At 37.6% G+C, this 23,090-nt stretch overlaps 1 protein-coding gene across 1 annotated transcript; it reads right to left on the bottom strand.

The window, feature by feature from the left end:
• Positions 1-1,228: 1,228 nt before the first annotated feature.
• LOC121246552 (methionine--tRNA ligase, cytoplasmic) lies at positions 1,229-22,307 on the bottom strand. The gene is made up of 17 exons (XM_041144726.1): positions 22,039-22,307; positions 21,229-21,373; positions 16,445-16,598; positions 16,073-16,228; positions 13,357-13,587; positions 13,038-13,181; positions 11,002-11,092; positions 10,729-10,835; positions 10,503-10,617; positions 10,020-10,150; positions 9,847-9,912; positions 9,582-9,710; positions 9,319-9,456; positions 9,098-9,218; positions 2,278-2,513; positions 2,065-2,166; positions 1,229-1,468 (listed from the first exon to the last, which is right to left on the bottom strand). The coding sequence occupies exons 1-17, from the start codon at positions 22,172-22,174 to the stop codon at positions 1,238-1,240; spliced, it is 2,433 nt and encodes an 810-aa protein (XP_041000660.1). The 5' UTR covers positions 22,175-22,307; the 3' UTR covers positions 1,229-1,237.
• Positions 22,308-23,090: the final 783 nt, after the last annotated feature.

Raw genomic sequence — 23,090 nt, 5'->3', positions numbered from 1 at the left:
ATTTAGAAAAAGAAAAAACTACATAAGCAAACTCTTTTCACTTTGGTTTCTATCCCAAGAAAACCGGCGAGGGCCTTTTCAGAAGGATCTGTATACTTGAGAAGCGCTCTATTACCACAATTTTTAATTTTCAAGTAAATAGCCAAAACATAAATTGAAGTGGAGAGACAGAGAGATTTTCCCATTCGAGTTTTGTTACTAACAATTTTGTGTGTAAGTACACCATTTATTATTGGTCTGCCCGTCATAAAAATTCAAATAAAAATTATATACAGTCACTTTTACATACTATTTGTACACCCTATTAATGTGATTAGCTACATTATTTTTTTTAATATAAAATAACTGTCTTGACAATCATCTCAAACACTAAATGCTAGCTAAAGTAAAAGGCTTTCACATATTAGTGTTTGACGTATCGATAAGCAAGCTTAGAAACAGAGAGACATGAATGTCTCTCAAATTCAGTACATTTCTAGTCTCTCACAATTTCTGCGGTCTTGCTCTCTCTTCACTCTGCATTGTTTTTGCTCGTCCTTTGGACTATAGATATGACGATGAACGCACGAGAAGAGCATTATATCAAGGATAATGATAGGCTTACTACTTCCTACCATCCATTTCCTATTCTTTATTTTTATTAATTTTTTATTAAAATTATTAAGTACAAGAAAATAATAATAAAAAATTTTTTAAAAACAAATATAGTAAAGGAAAGGTAGAAAGTAATAAGCCTATCATTACCCTTGTATCAATGTTGTCAAGCGTGATTTTGCATGACATGGAAGCATGCTCTGATATCAGTGGATTGTAATCGCGAGCAGTCGGGATGGGGGAGGAGTATGTGCCTTTACAAGTTTCCTTGCCTATGCATTGGATGTTATGCAAGTATACATGGTAAATATTAGACAATAAGTGTAGTATGAGCTGCAGAAGTATTGTTTTCTTGAGTAGTATATACGTGAATAATAAACCACACAATGACTTGTAACCATCAAAATGATTATTATAAAGTTATCCATCGTCTATGCATATTAAAACCCAAAACAATTGTTTTTTAAACCCACGTGAAGAAAATATACTCTCTTCCACATCTATTCTCATGTGGATGAGGAAGTTCAATATATGAAGATAAATGACAAACAATAACAACTTACAATTCAAAATCTGAGAAATTTTGTTATAGTTAAAATATTGTTTTCAACAATTCAACAAGAGACCTCAACACGAGATCTACCTACCTAATAGACCCACCGGTAATGGATGAAACTGTGCAAACACCAGCTGATGTGGTGAAAGGAATATCTTTGTAGCAGGCCACTAGTTCTGTGTTCGTATGCAGATCCACTTGCAATGTTTCCCAAACCTTCTTTTTAGGGTTTAAGACATCATCAGGCTCACCATCAAACCCCGGTATTGTAACTCTTTCTCCAACTTGAGCAGATTTAGGTGGCTCGACCAACTCAACCTAATAATAAATCACATTAGAATTCGCCAAGGATGATCCAAACTCACAAGGAAATATATATATAGAAACTATCTAGATGTTAAAATGGATCCACAACAGTGCTTAAAACTAGTTATGTAAACAAACAGTAAGTTCCTAAGCTTGTCATCTAGACATTGGGCATTGCAATGACGTTTTAATTTCAAAGCCATCGGTCGTTGAAATTGAAATTTTCTATACCATCAGCCATGGGCTTTTAATAAAACATCTCACCACCGCTCAGTAATCAATGTAATCCCTTTGCGTCAAAACTGCTATCATGTTCAAATGTGTCTTAACCCACCATCCAAAACCACCACAAAATCACTCAAAAGTCAAAACTATGTCCTCTCACAACTATTTGGCCACAAGCGGTAAATGGCAAAGCCCGAAATGGTGATTCTTGAGAATAGCACTACTGGTTTAAAGAGGTAAGAAACACCAATCCACATTCTAGTGTTAGCAATCGGCCTTCTATATTGGTAAACATCAGACCATATCCTCAAGGGGTCACAAAGGGCAGGAATAATCGGATAAGGTGCAGACCGTAATGAAAAAGGTGTTTGGGGTTCACTAACCTTGGTGTGGTCACTGTTGGATGCAGCAAGAACCATTGCTTGTGATTTTATACCTCGCATGGTAGCTGGCTTCAGGTTGCAAAGAACACACACCTTCCGATTCTGCCAAAGAATCATAATTGTGAACATTACTACACTGGAAGATGATATATCAACCAAAAACAAAAAAATTCGCATTCCAAATTGTGATCTGTAAGAGCTATGAACAAAAACCTGCATCTCTTCAAGAGGTATATACTTGACGAGTCCACTAACAACAGTACGGGTCTGTCCTTCACCAACATCAATCTCTTCCACGTATAGTGAATCAGCATCAGGATGCTTCTGAGCACTTGTAATAAGGCCAACACGGATGTCAAGTCTTGCAATGGAAATTTCTGGCTCAGCTGAGGCCCTAGCTTTGGCTTCAGATGTGGGTTTCTTGTTCTGTTGCTTTTTGCCACTGCTCTCTGTTTCAAGCAAAGCCTTAGGTGCGGTTTAGATAGTGAGATGAAATAAGATAGTTTTAGATTAAAGTTGAAAGTTGAATAAAATATTGTTAGAACATTATTTTTTAATATTATTATTATTTTGAGATTTGAAAAAGTTGAATTGTTTATTATATTTTGTGTGAAAATTTAAGAAAGTTGTAATGATGAGATGAGAAGAGATAAGATAAAACACTTTCACTATCCAAACTAGGCCTTACTCTATATCAAGTGAAACAAATAACTAGTACCAGGAAAATGTATATGGGTGAATACAGAGATTAATCGGTAAGTATCCCAGAGAGACAATTCTGTAATATCAACTTGTAAACCAACTAAAATGTTTTGTCAACCAAACTGTGGAACCGCACCTATCACTTGAAAAAAAAAAAAAAACAAAGACACAAAATGAAAAGACAAGTTAAAAGACAAGTTAATTGGAGATTTTTTATATACATTGCTCGAGAGATGTGGCTTCGGTTCGAAATGGATCAAACAATGTACCTCTACTGTATACTTTCTGTCTTTGTGAATGGCACACCAAAGGGCTTTTTAAAAGTTCACAAGGCTTGCGACAAGGTGACCCTCTTTCTCTGCTACTCTTTGTTTTTGTAATGGAAGCTTTTAGCAAGATGATTTTAGGTGTCGTGGAGGGCAGGTACTTATCAGGATTCTTAGCGGGGGAGGCAAATACTGGTTCACTGCACATATCTCACCTCCTACTATTTGCTGATGATACCCTAATCTTTTGTGGCGCCAGTCATGATCAAATTCGAGATTTGAGGGCACTCATTTTATGCTTTGAAGCTGCTTTGGGGTTGAAGGTGAACTTGGCTAAATCAAAAGTAGTCTTAGTGGGAAATGTTCTGAATGTGGAGAGTATGGTTAACATTTTGGAATGCAAGTTATCCCAACTGCCGATGAAACACTTGAGTCTTCCTTTTTTTTTTTTTTTTTTTTATTTGATAACCTTGGGTGTCCTGGCCAGTTTGCGCATGGAGTCCTGAAGTTAACGACCAGGTAAACCTCCAGTGGCCCTAAGGGGACTAGAACTGGTGACCAATGGAGAGCAAACCTAAGGCCAGACCAGCTGAGCTCCCCCTCAGGATTAAATACTTGGGTCTTCCTTTGGGTGCCCCATTCAAATCAAAATCGATTTGGGATAAGGTACTAGAAAAAATGGAGCAGAAATAGGGTCACTTTAATCAAAAGTACCATTTTCAACTTGTCAACCTATTTTCTAATGGGCCAGTGTGCTCCCTGAAAGGGATAAATACCATATATCATGGCTGCAATCTGTTTCCATTATTCTCTCAATTTGTACAATTTATTTTTACGTTAATTTCTTTGTAATTGCTGTACATTCCTTATTTGTTTCATCACAGCTATACATTGTAACTGACCTTCATCTATAAAACTTTATATGCCATACAAGCCTTGCATCCTTGCTAGCATTTCTACATTTACATGGTATCAAGAGTCTAGAGAAAATCCTGAACAATGTCATATTCTTCAACCTCTCAAGCTCCTTCTGCTGATGAAACTTCATCACTTGAGTTCTTTTCCTCAAAAACTCATCTACCCAATATCCCTACCAAACTTGCCTCCACCAATTACTTATTATGGAAAGCCCAGGTGCTTCCTATACTACGAGGTCATGGCCTGTTAGGCTATCTCACCAAAGAATTGCCTTGCCCACCCACCACAATTCCTGATGATAACCATCAGTTAATCTCAAATCCAGCAGCAACAAAATGGTTGCACCTTGATCAGTTCATCCTTGGATGGATCAACAGCTCCCTATCGGAAGCTCCTCTCTCACAAGCAATTAACTGTGAGACACTGCATGCAGCATGGGAAGTCCTTGAAACCTTGTTTGGACGACATACTCGCGATCGTGTCCAGCAGATGTGTGGAGAGCTACAAGCTCTCACCAAAGGCTCTTCATCTATGGAAGAGTACCTTCACAAGGCCAACTCGTTGGCCCTCTCTCTCTGCAGTGCCGGAAAGCCTATGGATGATGATGAATTCATCAACTGTCTCCTTCGTGGTCTGGGGTCAGAATTTGATCCTATTGTGGCAGCTATAAATGCAAGAGATAATTTTCCCTCATTGGAAAATGTCATCGGTAAGCTCAAAGATTTTGAGTTACGCATTTCATTTGTTACAGCAATTCCTTTGTTGTTGCTTTGTCTACAAACCGAGCCACTGGATCGACATCGACTGGAAATAAATTTAATCGTGGCAGAGGCTCTAACTCTCGCGGAAGAGGTTATTGTGGAAGTCCAAGATCTAATGATCGCACGTCTGCCGATCGTGGTTCACAACCTTCAAATCATAGCAACAATGATAGAAACCCAATCCGTGGTGGTCGAAACTCACACATTACATGTTTCTGTTGTGGTGGCCCAAACCACAAAGCTTATGCACGTTGTGCCTCGGATGAAGAGGCAGATCAATACCAAGCCTTCCTTGCTGCTCAAGCTGGTGACACTGGTGCTAATCATCACATGGCCCCCACAACGAATGAAGCTCAAGGTATTAAACCCTACACAGGCATTGATATGGTAATGGTTGGAAAAGGCTCTAATCTATCCATCTCTGAAACTGCCACCTTTACTCTTCCTAATACATCAATGCAGTTGAAAAACACCTTGATTGTGCCATCTTTACAGAAAAAGCTTCTTTCGGTTTCAAAGTTTACAATTGACAATCATTGTTGTTCCATATTTTATCCTTGGGGTTTTTTAATCAAGGACCTACGGACGAGACAAGTGTTGTTTCAAGGGCTCGTGCATGATGGCTTATACCCCTTGTCCCCACCTATCTCAACTGTCTCTCTGATGGCTCTTCTCACAAATAAAGCATCTAGCAGTACATGGCATGCTCGGCTTGGACACCCCAACATTAGAACTCTTCATACTTTGTTTCCGTGTCTCTCTATTTCAAATAAACAAGTGGATTTTTGTGAAAGTTGTGTTCTAGGTAAATCTTCCAAATTGCCTTTTCAAAATCGCAGTTCCCATGTTCCAATATTTCTTCACTCTTCTCACACTTATGTGTGGGGCCCTGCTCTAACATCATTTGATGGGTATCGTTATTATCTTGTCATTGTTGATGAATTTTCTCAATAAATTGGTATTTCATTCTACTCAACCTTACAACTACTCACAGGTTTTTGATTGCAAGTGTTACCCACTTCTCACTCCCTTTGGTCGGACCAAACTCCAATTTAAATCCACACCTTGTGTCTTTCTCAGCTACACATCTCAATATAAGGGGTATAAGTGCATGGATTTAGTCACGGGTCGTATTTATATTTCTAGACATGCGATTTTCAATGAGGATAAATTCCCATTTTCTAAGCAGGTTCCAATCTCAGCGAAACCAAATTGGTTTATCGCTCAGCCACTACCCACAGGTATCATACAAGGGCCAACAATTTCTTCTTCAGAGCATAGTCTACCTATCGGGCCCACAGCTCTATCCTTAGAGTCCAATCACTTGTCTACAACAGCTCCTCATCATGAATCTGTTGCACCCGAGAGCAGACCTGTATGTAACACTGGGCCCACAAGAACCCACCCAATGATCACCCGTACACAAGATGGTACAAGATGGCCCAAGACTTTTCTTTCTACATGACACCCAGTTCCAGTATGTTTTGCTACTGATCTAGCCACTACCCCTTTGGAGCCCAAAACTTTTCGACAAGCCCAAAAGGATCCAAACTGGCAATGGGCCATGCAATCAGAGATTCATACACTCCATGCAAATCAAACTTGGACTCTTGTTCCTCCATCTCCAAATATGAATTTGGTCACCAGCAAATCGGTCTTCAAGGTTAAAACCAAGGCTGATGGTTCAGTAGAATGCTACAAAGCAAGACTTGTAGCTCGAGGTTTTACACAGCTTCAAGGTCTTGATTATGATGAAACATTTAGTCCTGTTGTTAAATCTGCAACAATTAGGCTGATTCTCAACTTGGCTCTATATCAAGGGTGGACTCTCAAACAACTTGACGTCAGCAATGCCTTTCTACATGGGGAGTTGCAAGAAAAAGTATACTTGACTCAGCCACCAGGATTTGAAAACCCTCACCATCCGGATTATGTTTGTAGACTACACAAGGCTTTGTATTGGTTTGAACAAGCTCCTCGTGCATGGTATCTCAAATTCAGCACTTATCTTACGCAATTGGGTTTTAAAAGGTGTCCATATGACAATTCCTTGTTTTTCTGGCATCATAAATCTAAAGTACTCATGCTACTTATTTACGTTGATGACATCATTTTCACAAGAAGTTCTTCTTCTATGGATGCACTTATTCAAACTTTGTCAACTGCTTTTCACATGAAAGATCTGGGCAATCTTCATTACTTTCTCGGGGTCCAAGTTACTCGAGACAATGATACTTTAATTCCGAATCAGTCCAGATACATCTACAAGCTGTTAAACAGATCTTTTGGTATCTAAAGGGCATGATTCATCTTGGTCTTCATTTCACCAAATCTCCTCTATCTACACTCCAAGGGTTCTATGATGCAGACTGGGCTGGATCGAGGGATGACCGATGGAACCATCTGGTTTTGCAGTTTACATGGGACCCAACTTACTGTCATGGGGAGCCAAGAAACAAAACACAGTTGCTCGATCTACTGCCGAAGCATAGTACCGAGCTTTAGCCTCAACAACTACAGAACTACTTTGGTTTATGAATTTATTACAAAATCTGGGTTACAAGCTTTCATCGCCTACACTTCATTCGAAAAATATCAGTGCTTTGAGCATGGCACGTAACTCTGTTTTCCACCAACGAACCAAGCACATCGAGATTGACATTCACTTTGTTCGTGAGAAGGTAGCCACTGGTCTCATTCATCTCGCGCACATCCCTGGTCAAGAACAATTGCAGATATCTTTACAGAGCCTCACTATAGTCCGAAGTTTACATCCAATCGGGGCATGCTCTGCATCGGTCCAATACTGACTTGAGCTTGAGGGGGAATGAAAGGGATAAATCCTATATATCACAGTTGTAATCAATTTCCATTATTCTCTCAATTTGTACAATTTATTTTTACGTTAATTTCTTTGTAATAGTTGTACATTCCTTATTTTTTTCATCACAGTTGTACATTGTAACTAACCTTCATTTGTAAAACTCTATATATGGCAAAACACAAGCCTTGCATCCTTGCAGGCATTTCTACATTTACACTCCCCTATCCTGGAAGGAGGATTGGGTATTCAAAACTTGCAATCTTTTAACACAGCTTTGCTTGGTAAATGGCTATAGAGATACCACAACGAACAGGGAGCAATATGGAGAGCCGTTATAGAATCGAAATATAGCGAACTATGGGGAGGATGGTGTTTGAATGAGGTAAGTGGGCCATATGGGGTGGGACTATGGAAACACATAAGAAGAGGATGGGGCACATATTCAAGAAATATTCATTTTTAGGTGGGTGATGGATCCAAAATTAGATTTTGCCATGATGTATGGTGTGGTGAATGTCCACTCAAGGAAGCTTATCCATAATTATTTGGCATAGCAAGAATGAAAGAAGCCTCAATTGCAGACCTCTTAATTCTATCTCATGGTGCTCACCAATGGAACGTTACATTTTTCAGAGACACACAAGATTGGGAAGTTGATGCTTTCTTGCAGTTTTATGATCTAGTGTTCTCTACCCATATAATGAGTGGAGTTGAAGACAAGATTTTTTGGTGCTCTTCTAAGAAAGGGAAGTTCAGTATCCGCTCCTCCCATCAAGCCATGATCACACATAATACAAATCCATTCCCGTGGAAGAGTATTTGGAAGACAAAGCACCCTTGAAGGCAAAGTTTTTGTATGGCTGGCTCATTAGGGAAGATCCTTACAATAGACAACCTAAAGAAACGCCAAATCATAATCATGGATTGGTATTGTATGTGTAAAAAGAGTGGAGAGACTGTAGATCATCTATTACTTCATTGTGAGATTGCTACAACCTTGTGGAATGACTTCTTTGCTAGGTTGGGATTGGCTTGGCTTGGGTGATGCTGAAAAGGGTAATTGACTTCCTAGCTTCTTGGCGAGGCATTCATGGCAACCCTCATATTGCAACAGTGTGGAAGATGGCCCCAATTTGTCTATGGTGGTGTATTTGGAGGGAGAGGAATGCAAGAAGCTTTGAAGATCGAGAGCAGTCAAAGGATGAGATTAAAAGTTTATTTTTCACTACTTTACTTCATTGGTCGATTCTAATTGACTTTAATGGCATGTCTTTTCATGACTTCCTTGTATCGCTAAACTAGCTCGCATAGGCGACCGCTCTTGTATATGTCCCGTATACTCAGGCCTTTGTCTATTTGAGGCTCAATAAAATTTTGCCCATCAATAATAAAAAAGATAAGTTAATGAGTGTTTTCATGAAACTATTGGCTGGAAATGTAGCATGTATATGACATGTGAATTTGCAACCAATAGAAGTGAGAGCAAATAAATATATTCTTTTGACAATTGAGGAAAATGAATACATGTATATATCTAATTAACAATGTGAATAATATGCAACCTGAAACTTTTGTTTTCTTCAGTTGCTCAGCCATCTTCTCTGCTTCAGCTTCTGCCCTCACAATCCTATCAGCTTGACTTCCTGCAAACTTCGTCCTGAAGAATTCTACTTCTTCATCTTTCTGAAAAACAATTGGGTTTCACTAAATAAGACACCAACAGCCAAAGCTAGCATAAGGCTTAAGAAAAACGGAATAGAGAACATAGGCAGCAGGCACATACCAATTCCTTAAACAATGGCTCTGGTGTCCCAATTTTGTGACCTGCAGGCAGGATATCCCAAGGTCTGCTTGCCCTATCAATATCTCCTTTTTCAAGTGAAAAAGGAGTTTCAGGAGGAAAATTGAGCTGCTTAAGTACCTTCAGTACAACCAAAACATACAGAGTGTCAGCATGTGTATAATATTTTAAAAGGACCAATTGATAAGTAACAACAAGTATTTCTTGGGGTTTCGAAAGAGAGATCTGCTGGCAGATTAAATTACCTCGAGAGAAAAAGATGGCATAAAAGGTTCTAACAAACATGCAAGAAGATATACTAGCCCCGCTGAAGTTCTTATAACAAGAGAGCAGGAAGGTTGGTCATCCTTGTAAAGCTTCCAAAATTGGCTTTCCTGCAAAGCAACCATGAACATGGAGCATCTTAGGCAGTGGCAAAAAACTTGTTTCATGGGAATTTTCCAAGCACCACTTCCAACCAAGACACGCATGGAATGGCCAAATCAGAACAAATAGAAATGTCGAACTTACTTGCAGATATCCATTCCCCTCATTAGAAATGCTCATTGCAGTTTTCAGTCCTTGCTTTAGTTTAACCTATACAATTTGCAGACAAGAATGTCATTCTAATGCAATAAACATTAGTGAAAGAGTGCATGGGGCTGCTTTTAATTGCATAAATACTATCCAGTAATTTCAATCACCTTCTCCATGGCCTCAACATATTGCTCCACACACTCAACTATGCTACCAACCAATTTCTTAGTAGGTTCATGTGTTAACGGATCTGGATCAGAATCTGAAGGCTTAGGGATAACAGAACCATATCCTTGACCTGTATAAACAGAAACTTTCAGTTTCCACTCTGGTGATTCCTCTTTATAGCAGTAAAACTCATGAATATTCACAATTTTATAAAAAGCAAAGGCTTAGGTGGGAAATAAGATGGAAGGTTGGCACCATTCTTAACTCTTTACAATAGAAAAAAAATTATATATATTTGCAATATACATTTATACAAATTATCGGAGAGGCAGGTCAATAATTATATACCATTTTTCAAAAATAGTATTCTGGATATAACATAGAACCAGAACTATAATAAGTATATCCCAGAACCAGAGCAATCAAATAATAAACTAGCTGAACAAAAAATTTGAGAAATTGAATGTAAGTAATTGACCAACCTGGAGGTTTAGCAATGAAACTCAAAACTCGATTTATAAAGTTTCCCAAGTTATTTAGCAACTCGCTATTCAGTTTTGCTTGCAAGTCAGCCCATGTAAATAATGTGTCGGATACCTGGTTTACACAGATAATTTGATAAATCTTGAAAGCAATTACTAAAATCCTACATTACATTTTAAAAAGATAAAGGTGAAAAAAAAAAAAACGCTACACAATTAAAATTACCTCAGGCCTATTATTCAGCAAGTAATATCTCCATACTTCTACAGGAATGTTTGTATCTTTTGCATCATTGCCAAAAACTCCAATACCTTTACTCTTAGAAAATTTTCCTGTAACACCATCCAAATGAAAAAAATGCATCATTCAAGATGTTCGACTAAGAATCATCATCATTACATAAATAGGGGAGCTTCGTCAATCAATCATCCATCTAAAGGGTTGATAAATTCGCCAACGTTGCATGACAGCTAAATCATTACCAGATAGTTGGCTAACCTGCTTCATAATTCAAGTATTCAGTGACACTGATGGTCTTCATTAAAGTCCAGTTTTCTTCAGTTCCAAGAAGTGTTGATGGAAACATCACCTGAAACAAGAATATACTTGTAGTGAAAAAGAAAAACAAAACAGAAAAAAGAACCCTACAGCCAGTGCGTAGGCTCAAAACATCGTGGCTTCTTCCTCCTCAACTTCTGGGGAGCCACCCGCAGAGAGGGGGGGGGGGGGGGGTGGGGGGGGTGGAAGGGGAGAGTTGCTACATTATGTACAGTTCAATGAAAAAACAATTTCGTTTTTAGTACATATGTATACCTATGAGGCTAACGAAGTGTAATAATGGAACTCCCTGGTCTTTTGTAATCCATTCTATTTAACTTCATTATTGGTATAACTTTATGCAGCCTTACTTAGGTCAGTGAAGGTCCAAATTCATTGTAGCTCAGACTCAAATGCCAAGCCATCCAAAGCAAGTCAACAGAGATGATACTTGGCAACTCCAAAAGATTTCATCATATAACATTGGCCATGTAGTTGCAATTGAAGAACAACTCAGCACGTAACTAGATCAATGATACAAGATATTAATCCTTCTATGAGTAGACAACCTAAACCTAACTCTAACCCTACAACACCTCAATATGAACTACGTAGCCGCAAAGTTCTAAATTATGAGCTATAACTCTCACATATGTCATCTGGAAGATGAAATAACAATATATATAAATATATATATATACTCACAACTAGCAATTGCATGTTATTTTTTTTTTATTGGCACCAGGTGTCTGGAACAAAGTCCTGACTAATAATCCTAGGGATGCATAGGCCTTCGACAAGGAGTTTCCCGCAAGTGCAACTTAACTAATTCAAGAGGAAATGACCCAAGTCCGATGGCCCCTAGAAATTGTTTGTGCTCAAGGGCTCGAAAATTAGGTTGCATTTGGGTAGTGAGGTATTCTGAGGTATTCCATGAATAGTAGTGAAAAAGTAATGAAAAAATAATTATAGAATATTGAATAGTAGTAAAAAGTAGGTAAAAAGTAATAATAAAATAATGAATAGTAATAAGGTATTCTCAGAGAATACCTCGACACCCAAACTAGGCCTTAGACTTGGAGGGAGCATACCTCCAAGACCAAGACTCTTACTACTTGAGCCAACCCTTATGGGTTAGCAATTGTATGTTATTTACGAAATTCAACGACTGTATAGTTCTGGAATTATAACTAAAAAGGGAAAAATTAACTTTTTTTTTTTATGACGGGGGAACCACCCCATGGCAGAGCCCTTAGGACTCACCCATGAAACCTAAACCCTGGGGAGACTAGCATAGCAATCCACCGCCATGGTCTCCCACTTAAATCGCAGTTTGATCCCAAGGGGAATGGAACCTGTGACATGGGGCTCATGCACACAAGTTTGCCTTTACCACTTGGGCTACCCACGGGTGGGTGGAAAAAAAATAACTTTGTTAGAAGGTTTTTTTTTTTTTTTTATAAGTAAAAAGAAATTTTATTCAACAAATGTAATAGGCGAAACCCATATACACAAGAAGTATACAAAAGAAAAACTTAATTACATTCTAAGAAGGGAAAATGAAAACAAAAAATCATGAGCTGAAGCTCCATCAAGCCCTATAGCAGAAAACCATTGCAATAACTTTGTTAGAAGATAAAAACTGAAAATACGGAAAATACTACAACATAGATTTATTTTTTATATTGGCACCGGTGTCTAGGAACAAAGTCCCGATTAATCTTGTGGGTATACAAGCTCTCGGTAAAGCCCGCAAATGCACCTCGGGTAATTCAAGGGGAAATTCTCCCAAACTAATGGCCCCTAGATATTGTTGGCACCCAAGGGTTCGAACCATGGACCTAGAGGGAACATACCACCAAGGCCCTTACCGCTTGAGCCAACAACCCCTAGGGGTTTAATACTTGCATAGCTATGTACCATATTAAAGTCAATTTCTCAGCTGAGGAACCCTCTTTTTAAAGTCATCAGCATAATTTGAATAAAATAGCACTTACGGTGTGAAACGGCACATTGTCCTTGCCCATAAACTGATACAGCTCCACATTTTCAGGATTCTTCCACCACTTCTCCCACTCAGGCGTGTAGCAAGAAGTGATTGAGACATATCCAATAGGTGCATCGAACCAGACATAGAAAACCTATTCATAGCACAAAAAGATCAAAAATAAAAATAAAATTGTTAAAATCTATTTAAGAGAGAAAATTTGAAGAGTGCAACGTAAATTCAGCCTGTGCAGCTAAAGGCGAAAGAAGTGGCTTAGCTTAACCTCTTCATAGACGCATAAACATACTATTCCATATAAAACCAATAACCTTATCACTATATCTCTCATGTGGAACAGGAACCCCCCACTTAAGATCCCTGGTAATACATCGTGATTTCAGGCCTTCTTTAAGCCATGCATATGTTGCTTGAATGGCATTCTGGCTCCAAGATCCAGCCACCGACATTTTGTTGATATACTCTTCCAATCTGTCCTTCAGCAAAGGGAGTTCAAGAAACAAGTGATTTGTGTCACGAATGCGTGGTGTTTTCTGACAAACCTGTTCAACAAGGGTGAAGCCCAAGTGCAAAATCAGGAATCTGCTCAAGCCTAGATTTCATCTATAAGATTAGAAAGTCATAATTTAGACAAAAAGGAATTAGCAAGCACTAGTTTTCTTACCCTATAGTTGGTTTATGCAAAAAGGTCATTTAACAAGGATTACAAAGTTTTATAACATCAAAATCGTTGTAGTCAAATGAATCAGGGTTTGCACAATCAAAATCAATATAAAGAGGAGGCTTAAAAAATCGTAATCACTTTAAAGGCCCACCAGAAGAGTTAGCTTAGTGGTAAAGCTCAAAGTTCACACCTATAGCTTAGTAATCACTTTCATGATTCAATGCTAACAAGACGAGACTCATGCCCATTATCCATACCTGGCAACTACCTACCTCTACACCCTTTGTGGGGCTACAGTCAAGCTATGACTCCAATCTATCTTTGAGGAGTGCCTGCAGATCCCCCACATTTAACCACAGGTAGCAAACTCCTCATAGGACTGTCTAAGTACCTCAAGTCAAATGCCCCAGCGGGTAAGGGTGCTATTATGATCACACCCAAGTAAATATCCCAACTTATAGTTTTCCTCTCACCCATTTTTGGCCAAGAAAAAAAAATCATTTTGAAGGGAACAGACCAAATGTGTGAAATAAAATGACATTTCAGGATCAACTACATATTTTTAAATCAAGAAAGCAGGTTATCGTACTCTGGTTAGCATCAAGGTTGTTCAAAGCCTCATGGACTTGAAACAAACCAAAAAGTGCAAGCATGAGCCCAAACAAAACAAAGTGCACATTTTTTTAATACATGTGAAGTCAATTTTTCTAGTGGGTCTCACATTTTTTTTCAGAGGGCTTGCGTGCCCAGGGCTTACACAAATCATTTTCTTTCTTCCACGTTAGTATGCCAATCTAGCTTAAGGGCTTGCACACCCGGGGCTTGCATCTAGCATTACTCAAATTGCTAGACAACTAGGAAACTTAAAGGGAAGAAAAGAAGAAGCAATGCTCTGCTTTTAGGTTAACCAAATAGCAGATAACACCAATTCTCTGCTCTAAATGGAATGTCAGTTCTGCATTATGAGCATGACCTTTGTGTTTCATATATATTTCGTTTCAAGCATCATATGCCATGTTATATCAATTTTTGTTCCCCCTCCCCAGCAAAAAAAGTCCACAAAGAAAAACTAAAAGAAGTATTGCGTACAAAAGAGAGAAAGGAGAGGGGAATGGAGGATTTGATCTCTTGAAATTTTGAGGTTAATAGTTAATCCCACATATTTAGGCTTCACATTTTTATTGTAAAAACTTGTTAGGAAGGCAGCTTACGAATTCTCGGGTGTTTGGTGTGCTCAGAAAACTTTTCTGAACTAGAAAACAACTTACATTCAACCCAATCTCATTAACAAAATTTCAAAAAATAGCAAATGGAGTTTAGAAACCTAAACAAGGTCCCTAAACTTATCCCCCTCCATCATCAGTAGCTGCTGCATCCATCATTGTTGGTGGCTAGGCCTTCCCAACCTCTCCCAAACTAAGCCCACCTCAATTCTTCACACTAGACGAAGCTCCAGCCTTCCCAAGTCAACCTCCAACCTGTCTTCTTCTTTCAACAAGGGTGGCTCCACAGACACTGCCACTACCACAACCACCCAAATGGCTGATGACCCCATCTCCCTCCAGCTCAACTACAACATTATGATCCCATGCCAACCCACCCACCAGTCCCACTTCCCCTCAAATTGCTTGACCCCAAATTACTAAATGCCCCAGCTAAAAAGGGATAAGCATGGGTTCCAGATTCCCATATTCTAGATCCATGAAAACTTCCGGTTTCTGCCACTAAAATTCATGTTAAGATTTTCTCTAACACTAAAATCTGGGTTAAGGATTGTTGAGCCTTCCTGTTGTGGTAATATTGGTCCTGCTCTATACTGAAATTGGGCAATGTAGTGATTATCAGGACTTTTGAGCTTTTCTCTTGTAGTAATGTTAAGTCTACTTGATTTTGGTCATTGGGTTTAATTGGTGTTATGAAAAACTTCATCATCTTTGTTGTTGAAATGTTGATGCTGTTTGCTTTTAGTTTTCATTATACAGATTATCAAAATTAACACAATTTTACTGTACCAATGGAAAATTAGCTTAATTTTCATAATTTGGGTTAATTGAGGTTATAATAATTTTGTGCTTTTATAGTCGACATGCCCATTCTGCATGATTTTGGTGTTGGATTTTTTTGTTGGGATCATCCAAATGTTAAGCTTTCTATTTTCTGATGGTCTCGATTCGAATTGATTTTGTATTGTGTTATTTGTTTAAGCCACATTGCATAATTGGGTTATATTCTATCCAATCAGATTACTAGATTTTTCTTTTATTAATTAAAAGACGTAAGGTGGTGATAATGATCAGTCAGATTCCAAGTTTAGGAATGGATAAACAAAAAAAGATCCCTCAAAAATAAAGATAGCACCGTACCTTGCACCGCGGGTCTTTTAATTCTGTCGGATTCAAAAGCTTACTGCACTTTTCACATTGATCTCCTCGTGCAGACTTGTAATCACACCCCTCTTTCGGGCAGGTACCCTCCACAAGCCGGTCAGCTAAGAACCTTTTGCATGTGTCACAGTAAAGCTGAATATTGTACGAATTGTGAGTTGGAAGGTAAAATGCATAGAATTCCATTGAAGTTTATAATTTGACAGCAATAGAATTATTGGAAAAACACAACAGACACCAAAACCAATAAGTGGACAATTAAAAATTTTTGTAATAACTGGACAACTAAGCAAGAATAGAAAGTCAATGAAGTGCAGGATCACACCAAGTATAACAAGAAATAACACATACCTGCTGCATTGTGTTCTCCGAAAGCCAATTGTTCTCCAACAGTTTCTTAAAAATTGCTTGGCAAACCTCAGTTTGCTGTGGGGTTGAAGTACGTCCAAATTTATCAAAACTTATATTGAACCACTCATAGACTTCCTTATGTATAGCATAGTATCTGCAGAAGAAGAACACATAAGGTGCTTATAGTGTAGCTAGAGGGATGCATTATTTTCTAAACATCTGCAATGCATTGATCAAAGAAGAGAAAGAAACCATTTAAGAAGAGAGAATAGTTCACACCAAATATACCACTTAACCAATAATAGATTACTTAGTATAATAAGACAGAACTGGTTCCAAACATACCACTTAACAAATAATAGATTACTTAGAATAATCAACACCATGTGTGCTAGTTTAGTCATACAAAGAATTCATGAAAAGTCATGCCATGAGAATCAATTACAATCGACCAATGGAGTGAAGTATTGAAAAATAATTTCTAAGCTCATCCATTGACTGAACTTGATCTTCAAAACTTCTTTCATCCCTCTCCCTCCAAATACATCACCATAAACATATTGGAACCATCTTCCAAACTGATGAGATTTGAGAGTTACTCTGAATATCTCTCCAAGAAGCTAGGAGGTCAATTACCCGTCTCCGCATCACCCAAGCTAAATCCGAGCAAAGGCTTCATTCCACAATGTCCTAGCAATCTTACAATGAAGTAGTAGAAGGTCAACTAACTCTCCACTCTTTTTGCACATACAACACCAATCCATGACTATGATTCGACATTTCCTTATGTTGTCTAAAGTGAGGATATTCCCCAAGGAAGGCATCCATACAAAGAAATTTGCCTTTAAGGGCACCTTTGTCTTCCAAATACTCTTCCATGGGAATGGATTAGTATTGTGCTTGGTCATGCCTTCGTAGAAAGAGCAAACTGTGAACTTCTCTTTCTTAGAGGGACATCAAAAGATCTTGTCTTCGACTCCCCCCAACAAGCAGGTGGAGTACACTAGGTCATAAAACTCCGAAAAAGCGTCAATTTTCCAATCTCGTGCATCTCTAAGGAATGTAACATTCCATTGGGGAATACCATTAGAGAGTATGAAGAGGTCCACAATCGAGGCTTCTTTCATACTTAGCAAATTGGAAAGAATGCTTTTGATTAAGGTGACCCTACCACCTTTGGATAAATACATACTTTTCCAACTAGCCAATTTCCTCTCCATTTTTGCTAGAACATTATTCCAAATATATATATTGATTTGAACGGAGCACCCAATGGGAGACCAAGATATTTTATAGGCAACTGAGATGTAACATACGAGTCCAAATTTAAGGCTTAAATCTAGTATTTTATATTTTTATTTATTTATTTATTTATTAATTATTTTTATTATTTTTATTATCATTTTAGGAAAATATGCTATCTGTTAAAACGATGATTCTTTTCCTATCAAAACCTTTGTATAGTTTATCCGTTAGCTTCCCATATTAGATTTGGTTCCTAGTTCAAGACTAAGTCCAACTCAAACTCTTCAAAATCCTCTCAGAATCTGACTCCTCGTAGGAGATTGTTCCTAAAGTTTAGGCAATTTTGAATTATAGTCAATCTCCTAAAGATTCACGTTGCTTTCCTCCCGTCGCCTATAAGAAACCCACAAATCCTCTGAGTTATACACACCAAAATCCCTAGAGAAAAACTCTTCCACACAGAGAAAGAAACCACTCCCGCAAGCACCACGCAGCCTCCCTCCCGGCAACCAACAGCCACCTCGACGGACCACCTCCCACACCACCACAGAAAATGCCGGCCAACCTATTTCCGTCGCACCCACTCCCTTAGGAACCTCCCTGTTGCACCGACGTCGCTTCCAACCACCCCAGAGCTGTCGTTGCCTCAGCCTCCTGCTCTCGATAACGCGCTATCACTTGGAAGTCAGGCATCGCTAAGAGGTAAATAGTATGATCATATAAATGCATGCGTACTGTGAATATTATTGTTATGTATGAAAATATGATGTGCTTGTGATGGTTAACTACGCTACGCTAAGAGGCAAGTCAAAGTTAGATTCCTTTTTCGATCTTTCATGAAATGTGAGATTATGTTTGAATGAATGAATTTGTTGTTCAATTGACTGAATGTTACTAAAATAATATGAAAGCCATGAGATTTCCATGTAGTAATTCAAGTCAAGTATGCCACGTAATGGAATAGTCAGACTATGCAAGCCATGTAATACTAAGATTATGTATGCTATGTTCATATAGTACTTAGATCATGTATGCCATGTTCATGTAATACTTAGATCATGTATGTCATGGAATGTCATAAAACGTTCAGAGCATGTTATGTAATGTCATGTTATGCTATATCATGTTATACCATGTACAAGAATATGCCATGCTATGCTATGCCATGTACAAGAATATGCCATGTTAGAAATGTTCATGAAACCTAATAAATTCTCATGCATTAAGAAAGATCATAAATGAAACGGTGCCACGGACTCAAGCGTGGTTAACCACCAGTTAAGTGAAACATGGACCCAAGCGTGTTTCACTCCGTGTTATGCAAGTTAAGTGAAACACGGACCCAAGCGTGTTTCACTCCATGTTAAGACAAGATAAACAAGATATTCTGCATTCACGTTACATGTTTGCCATGATTATATATGCTTCCGCTTATGTTAATGATGAAAACGTATACTATATGAGTCTGTGACAATATATGCATGTAGAGTCTTTCAGAAAGTCATGTTTCGTGTATGATTGTAAATCTATCAAGTTGTATGTATGTTATGAAGAGTCTTTAGAAATTAAGTACAAGTTAGGCAAAAATTATATTTTACAGTATAATGTGCTACTTACTGAGTATTCGACTCATTTGTGTTTGTTTTCTTGTTTTCTTCCATGTTTAATTCTCACAGATGGTGATTATGATGACGCAGAGTTGGATGGCCAGGAATAGATCTAGTACAAAGACTTAGGAAGGAATAAGTGATATTCACACAAGAATTAGATTTCTTTTATGTCATTCATAGGATTAGTTTATGTTATTTTATTTTACGTTCAGTTTTCGAAACAATCATGTTCAATTCAGTTTTAACATTTTAATGTTTTTCAATAAATGAGGTATTTTAGGATATGAATATATTTACCGGGTATTATGTTATGAATGTTAGTAACATCACTATCCTACGGGAACGGGGTGTTACATGAGATATCTTGCATCCCAAAACGGAAACCATACTCCACCCCCAAAACTACTTATGATTTGGCCAAGTTCACCTTTAACCCAGATACAACTTCAAAGCATAGAAGGAGAGCCCTCAAAGCTTGGATTTGATCATGTCGAGCCCCACAAAAGATTAGGGTGTCATCGGCGAATAACAGATGGGATATGTTGAGAGTACCAATATTGGCCCACTGAGAACCCAGATACGAACCCTCAAGCCACCCTCCAAAATGCCTCAGATACATTAAAAATTAAAAATAAAAAATATCATAACCACAAGCACAAAACCAATAGTATCACTCAACCTACATGTAAATTCAAAATTCAGCAACATTATTTAATTCTCAAAATGGAGTCTCCATCAAGGAGATGATACTTCAAACTATGGAAATCATTTTGAACATCTTATTATGCCGTTTTTCTTTTATAAATCTCTCTTCTAATCTTCAAGAGCTAGAATTTTGAACATCTTATTTTGCCTTTTTCTTTTATAAATCTCTATTATGATCTTCAAGAGCTAGAATTTTGAGCAAAAAATCTCCCGTCATCTATGCCTCCTGCAACAGAAGTTTGAAACAAATGGTACTCCATTCACAAATGATTCAAAAGAATTCTATCATCATACTCATTCCCAAGTCTTCTCCCCAGCCAAGACACAGAATGTTTTGTGCCTGTTGAGTTGTATTTTCATGAAGTAAGTTTTAAACACATTTCAACAAACAAAAATTAATATTTTCATAAGTAAACAAAAATAACTCTTTTCTTTATTTTACCTGTAAACAAAATTTTATTGATCATAAAAAAAGCAAATCTTACAAACATGATTTTTCAATGGTTTTGTTTTTCCTGAAATTGAAATTAAGAATCTTTTCTAAAACACCATCATGATGTCCAAAAACCAGCTATTTTTAAGAATGACTCTTTGAAAGCATCTTTGAAGAAAATTTTGGCAGTACATTTTTAATTATTTTTTTTTAATTTAAAAACATAAATCAAATAAGCCAGTTGTTTCACCATCTTTCTTTTGCTTTATATTTTTCATACTCTCTTATCAAAACATCATCAATTATCTTCTTCTTCTCTTGGAAAATATTTTACATGTCCTCAGAATTGATTGCATTCAAAGGGTAAGAGGGACAGCAAGCTTACACACAAGGCAATACAGCACCATTTCAAAATAAGTGCAGTCAACCGTATGTATGAGGGACTTGTTAAGGACCATGGCCAATCACCTAATAGACTTGGGATGAGAAGGGAAAACCAGAAAGTTCTGGGTATAGGATAATCTTCTACTGGCATACAGAGAAATGCCCTATTTGCCCAACAATTTCAGAAAGGAGCTACTGAGTGGAGTGCACCGGCTTGCCTCCATAGCCATATAAATTTGTCCTTATGGTACAAGGAGCTAGCTAAGCCAAACCAACTGTAATTTACATCAATAGAATACCCTAAACAAGCAATATGCATTGAAAATCTTGATCAAATAATAAACTGGGTGCAAAACTGTCACAAATCTCAATTTCAATCTATAGTAAATTTGGATGGGAAACGTTACTTGTCACAAATCTCCTTTGGGGTGCTATTCTCTTCCATGGCTTTAGTCTCTGTGGCCGTCCCGTACTCATCTGTTCCGCACATGTATATTGCATTGTAGCCGCGAAGCCGGCAGTACCGTGCAAACACATCAGCACTCAGCACACCTGTCCCCCCCAGAAAAAAAAAATCAAAGACAAAATGTAAAAACATAACTATCAAAGTAGTCACAATCCAACATCATGCATGGTATCTATGTGATACCCCATATAATAAGGATAGGAGCAGATGGTGTATGAGATCCCACATTACTTGGAAATGAGAAATTCTTGCTCTTTATAAGGTTTCAATAGAACTCCAATTGTATCATTGACTAGTCCTTTTGGAGTATAGACCATGTGGTTTGGGTCTTCTATTGGGACGTTACAATCTATTAGCACCTTCGTAACTTAAGGGGTCTGTCTGGTCGCTAAGGAATCAGAAATGTTAGTCTTCACCTTTCTTGATGCCTAAAACAAAACAATGACTATTAACTCAGAAGCTATATCGAGCTTCTTTTAATTTCCTCTTTTGACAGAGGCTAGTCCTAATCCTCCATTCAGCATCATAATCACTCGACAGAACAAAAGCCTCGTTTTTTTTTTTTTTTTTTTGATCGGTGACAGAACACAAGCCTCGTTATGCCTACTACACAAGAATATTGAGGGGGTGATCAGGGACATACATACAAGCATGCATGAAAATGAACTTTTTGTTATCATTTCCTATTGGATTTTCAGGAACCAAACAAAGCAAAAGAAAATCAAGACATGCAGAGAGGGGGGAAGTTTACAGCCGATGATGTTGCCGAGGTGAGGGACGTTGTTGACGTAAGGCAAGGCGCTGGTGATGAGGATGTTCCGCTTGCCTTCGATTGGAAGCTTGGGGACCTTCCGATCCCCTGCGGCGTGGTCGGAAACATCTCCCATATCCTTCCCACTCTAGCTCTCTCAGTCTTGGGTTGGTTCACAGGGTAAGCAAGTGTTTTCCCTTCTTTTCGGCGTGCGATAAATGGTGCGCTAGTAACCCTTGTTTTCTTCTGTACTTTTTTTTATTTGATAGGCTTTCCTTCTGTTCCATTGGCGGCCATTGGAATAAAGGACGGGTTGGGCTTTTTACGGACTTCCTTCTATTCATTTTTATTTTTTATTTTTTATAATTAAAAATAATAGAATTAAGTATAAAATCATTCTACGCATCAGCTTATAACCGCAGCACAACTCATATTATTATGATTATTATTATTTTATGTGTGCTTCAGCTATAGGCTGATATGAATAATTTTACTTAAGTATAAAATAATGTTAAATACTATTTCAAGATCCGTAAGTCCTGCACATTTTTAAAAAAAAAATAGAATTTATTCTTAAAAAAATAATTTTTTGATGTAGATCTTAGATTTATTCATTTTTTTCAAATCGAATGAAAGAAACTTGTACATCTTAAGGCTGCAAATATCATTTTTATAAATATAAAAAAAAATTATATATTTGAATTTTTAAATAGATTAAAAAACTTAATCAGTTTTGAACGAAAAATGAAAAATTTATCGCTATTTTCAATTATTTATAACTTTGTTTCAAATAGTGAGTAATCATATAAATTTTAAAATTATTTTTAATGAATTTATAATTCTGTACTTTTTCTAAGTAATATGCGTAGTAATTATGTTAACTATAACAAGGCAGTAATCAAAGAATATCTACGACCACGTGTAAAAAAAAATTAAAATAGGTAATTTCGAGTCATTTATTAAAATTGGTGATTTTAAAACTTATTAGGCAAAACTTATAAGTAAGGGCATTATTTGGAATTTCCTTCCATTTCAGTGATTTTGTAGTGCCA

Source organism: Juglans microcarpa x Juglans regia, chromosome 1S (assembly GCF_004785595.1).
Source record: "Juglans microcarpa x Juglans regia isolate MS1-56 chromosome 1S, Jm3101_v1.0, whole genome shotgun sequence".
Lineage (NCBI taxonomy): Eukaryota > Viridiplantae > Streptophyta > Magnoliopsida > Fagales > Juglandaceae > Juglans > Juglans microcarpa x Juglans regia.
Note: the sequence above shows the minus strand (reverse complement) of the source record. Positions and strands in the feature narration are given on the sequence as shown.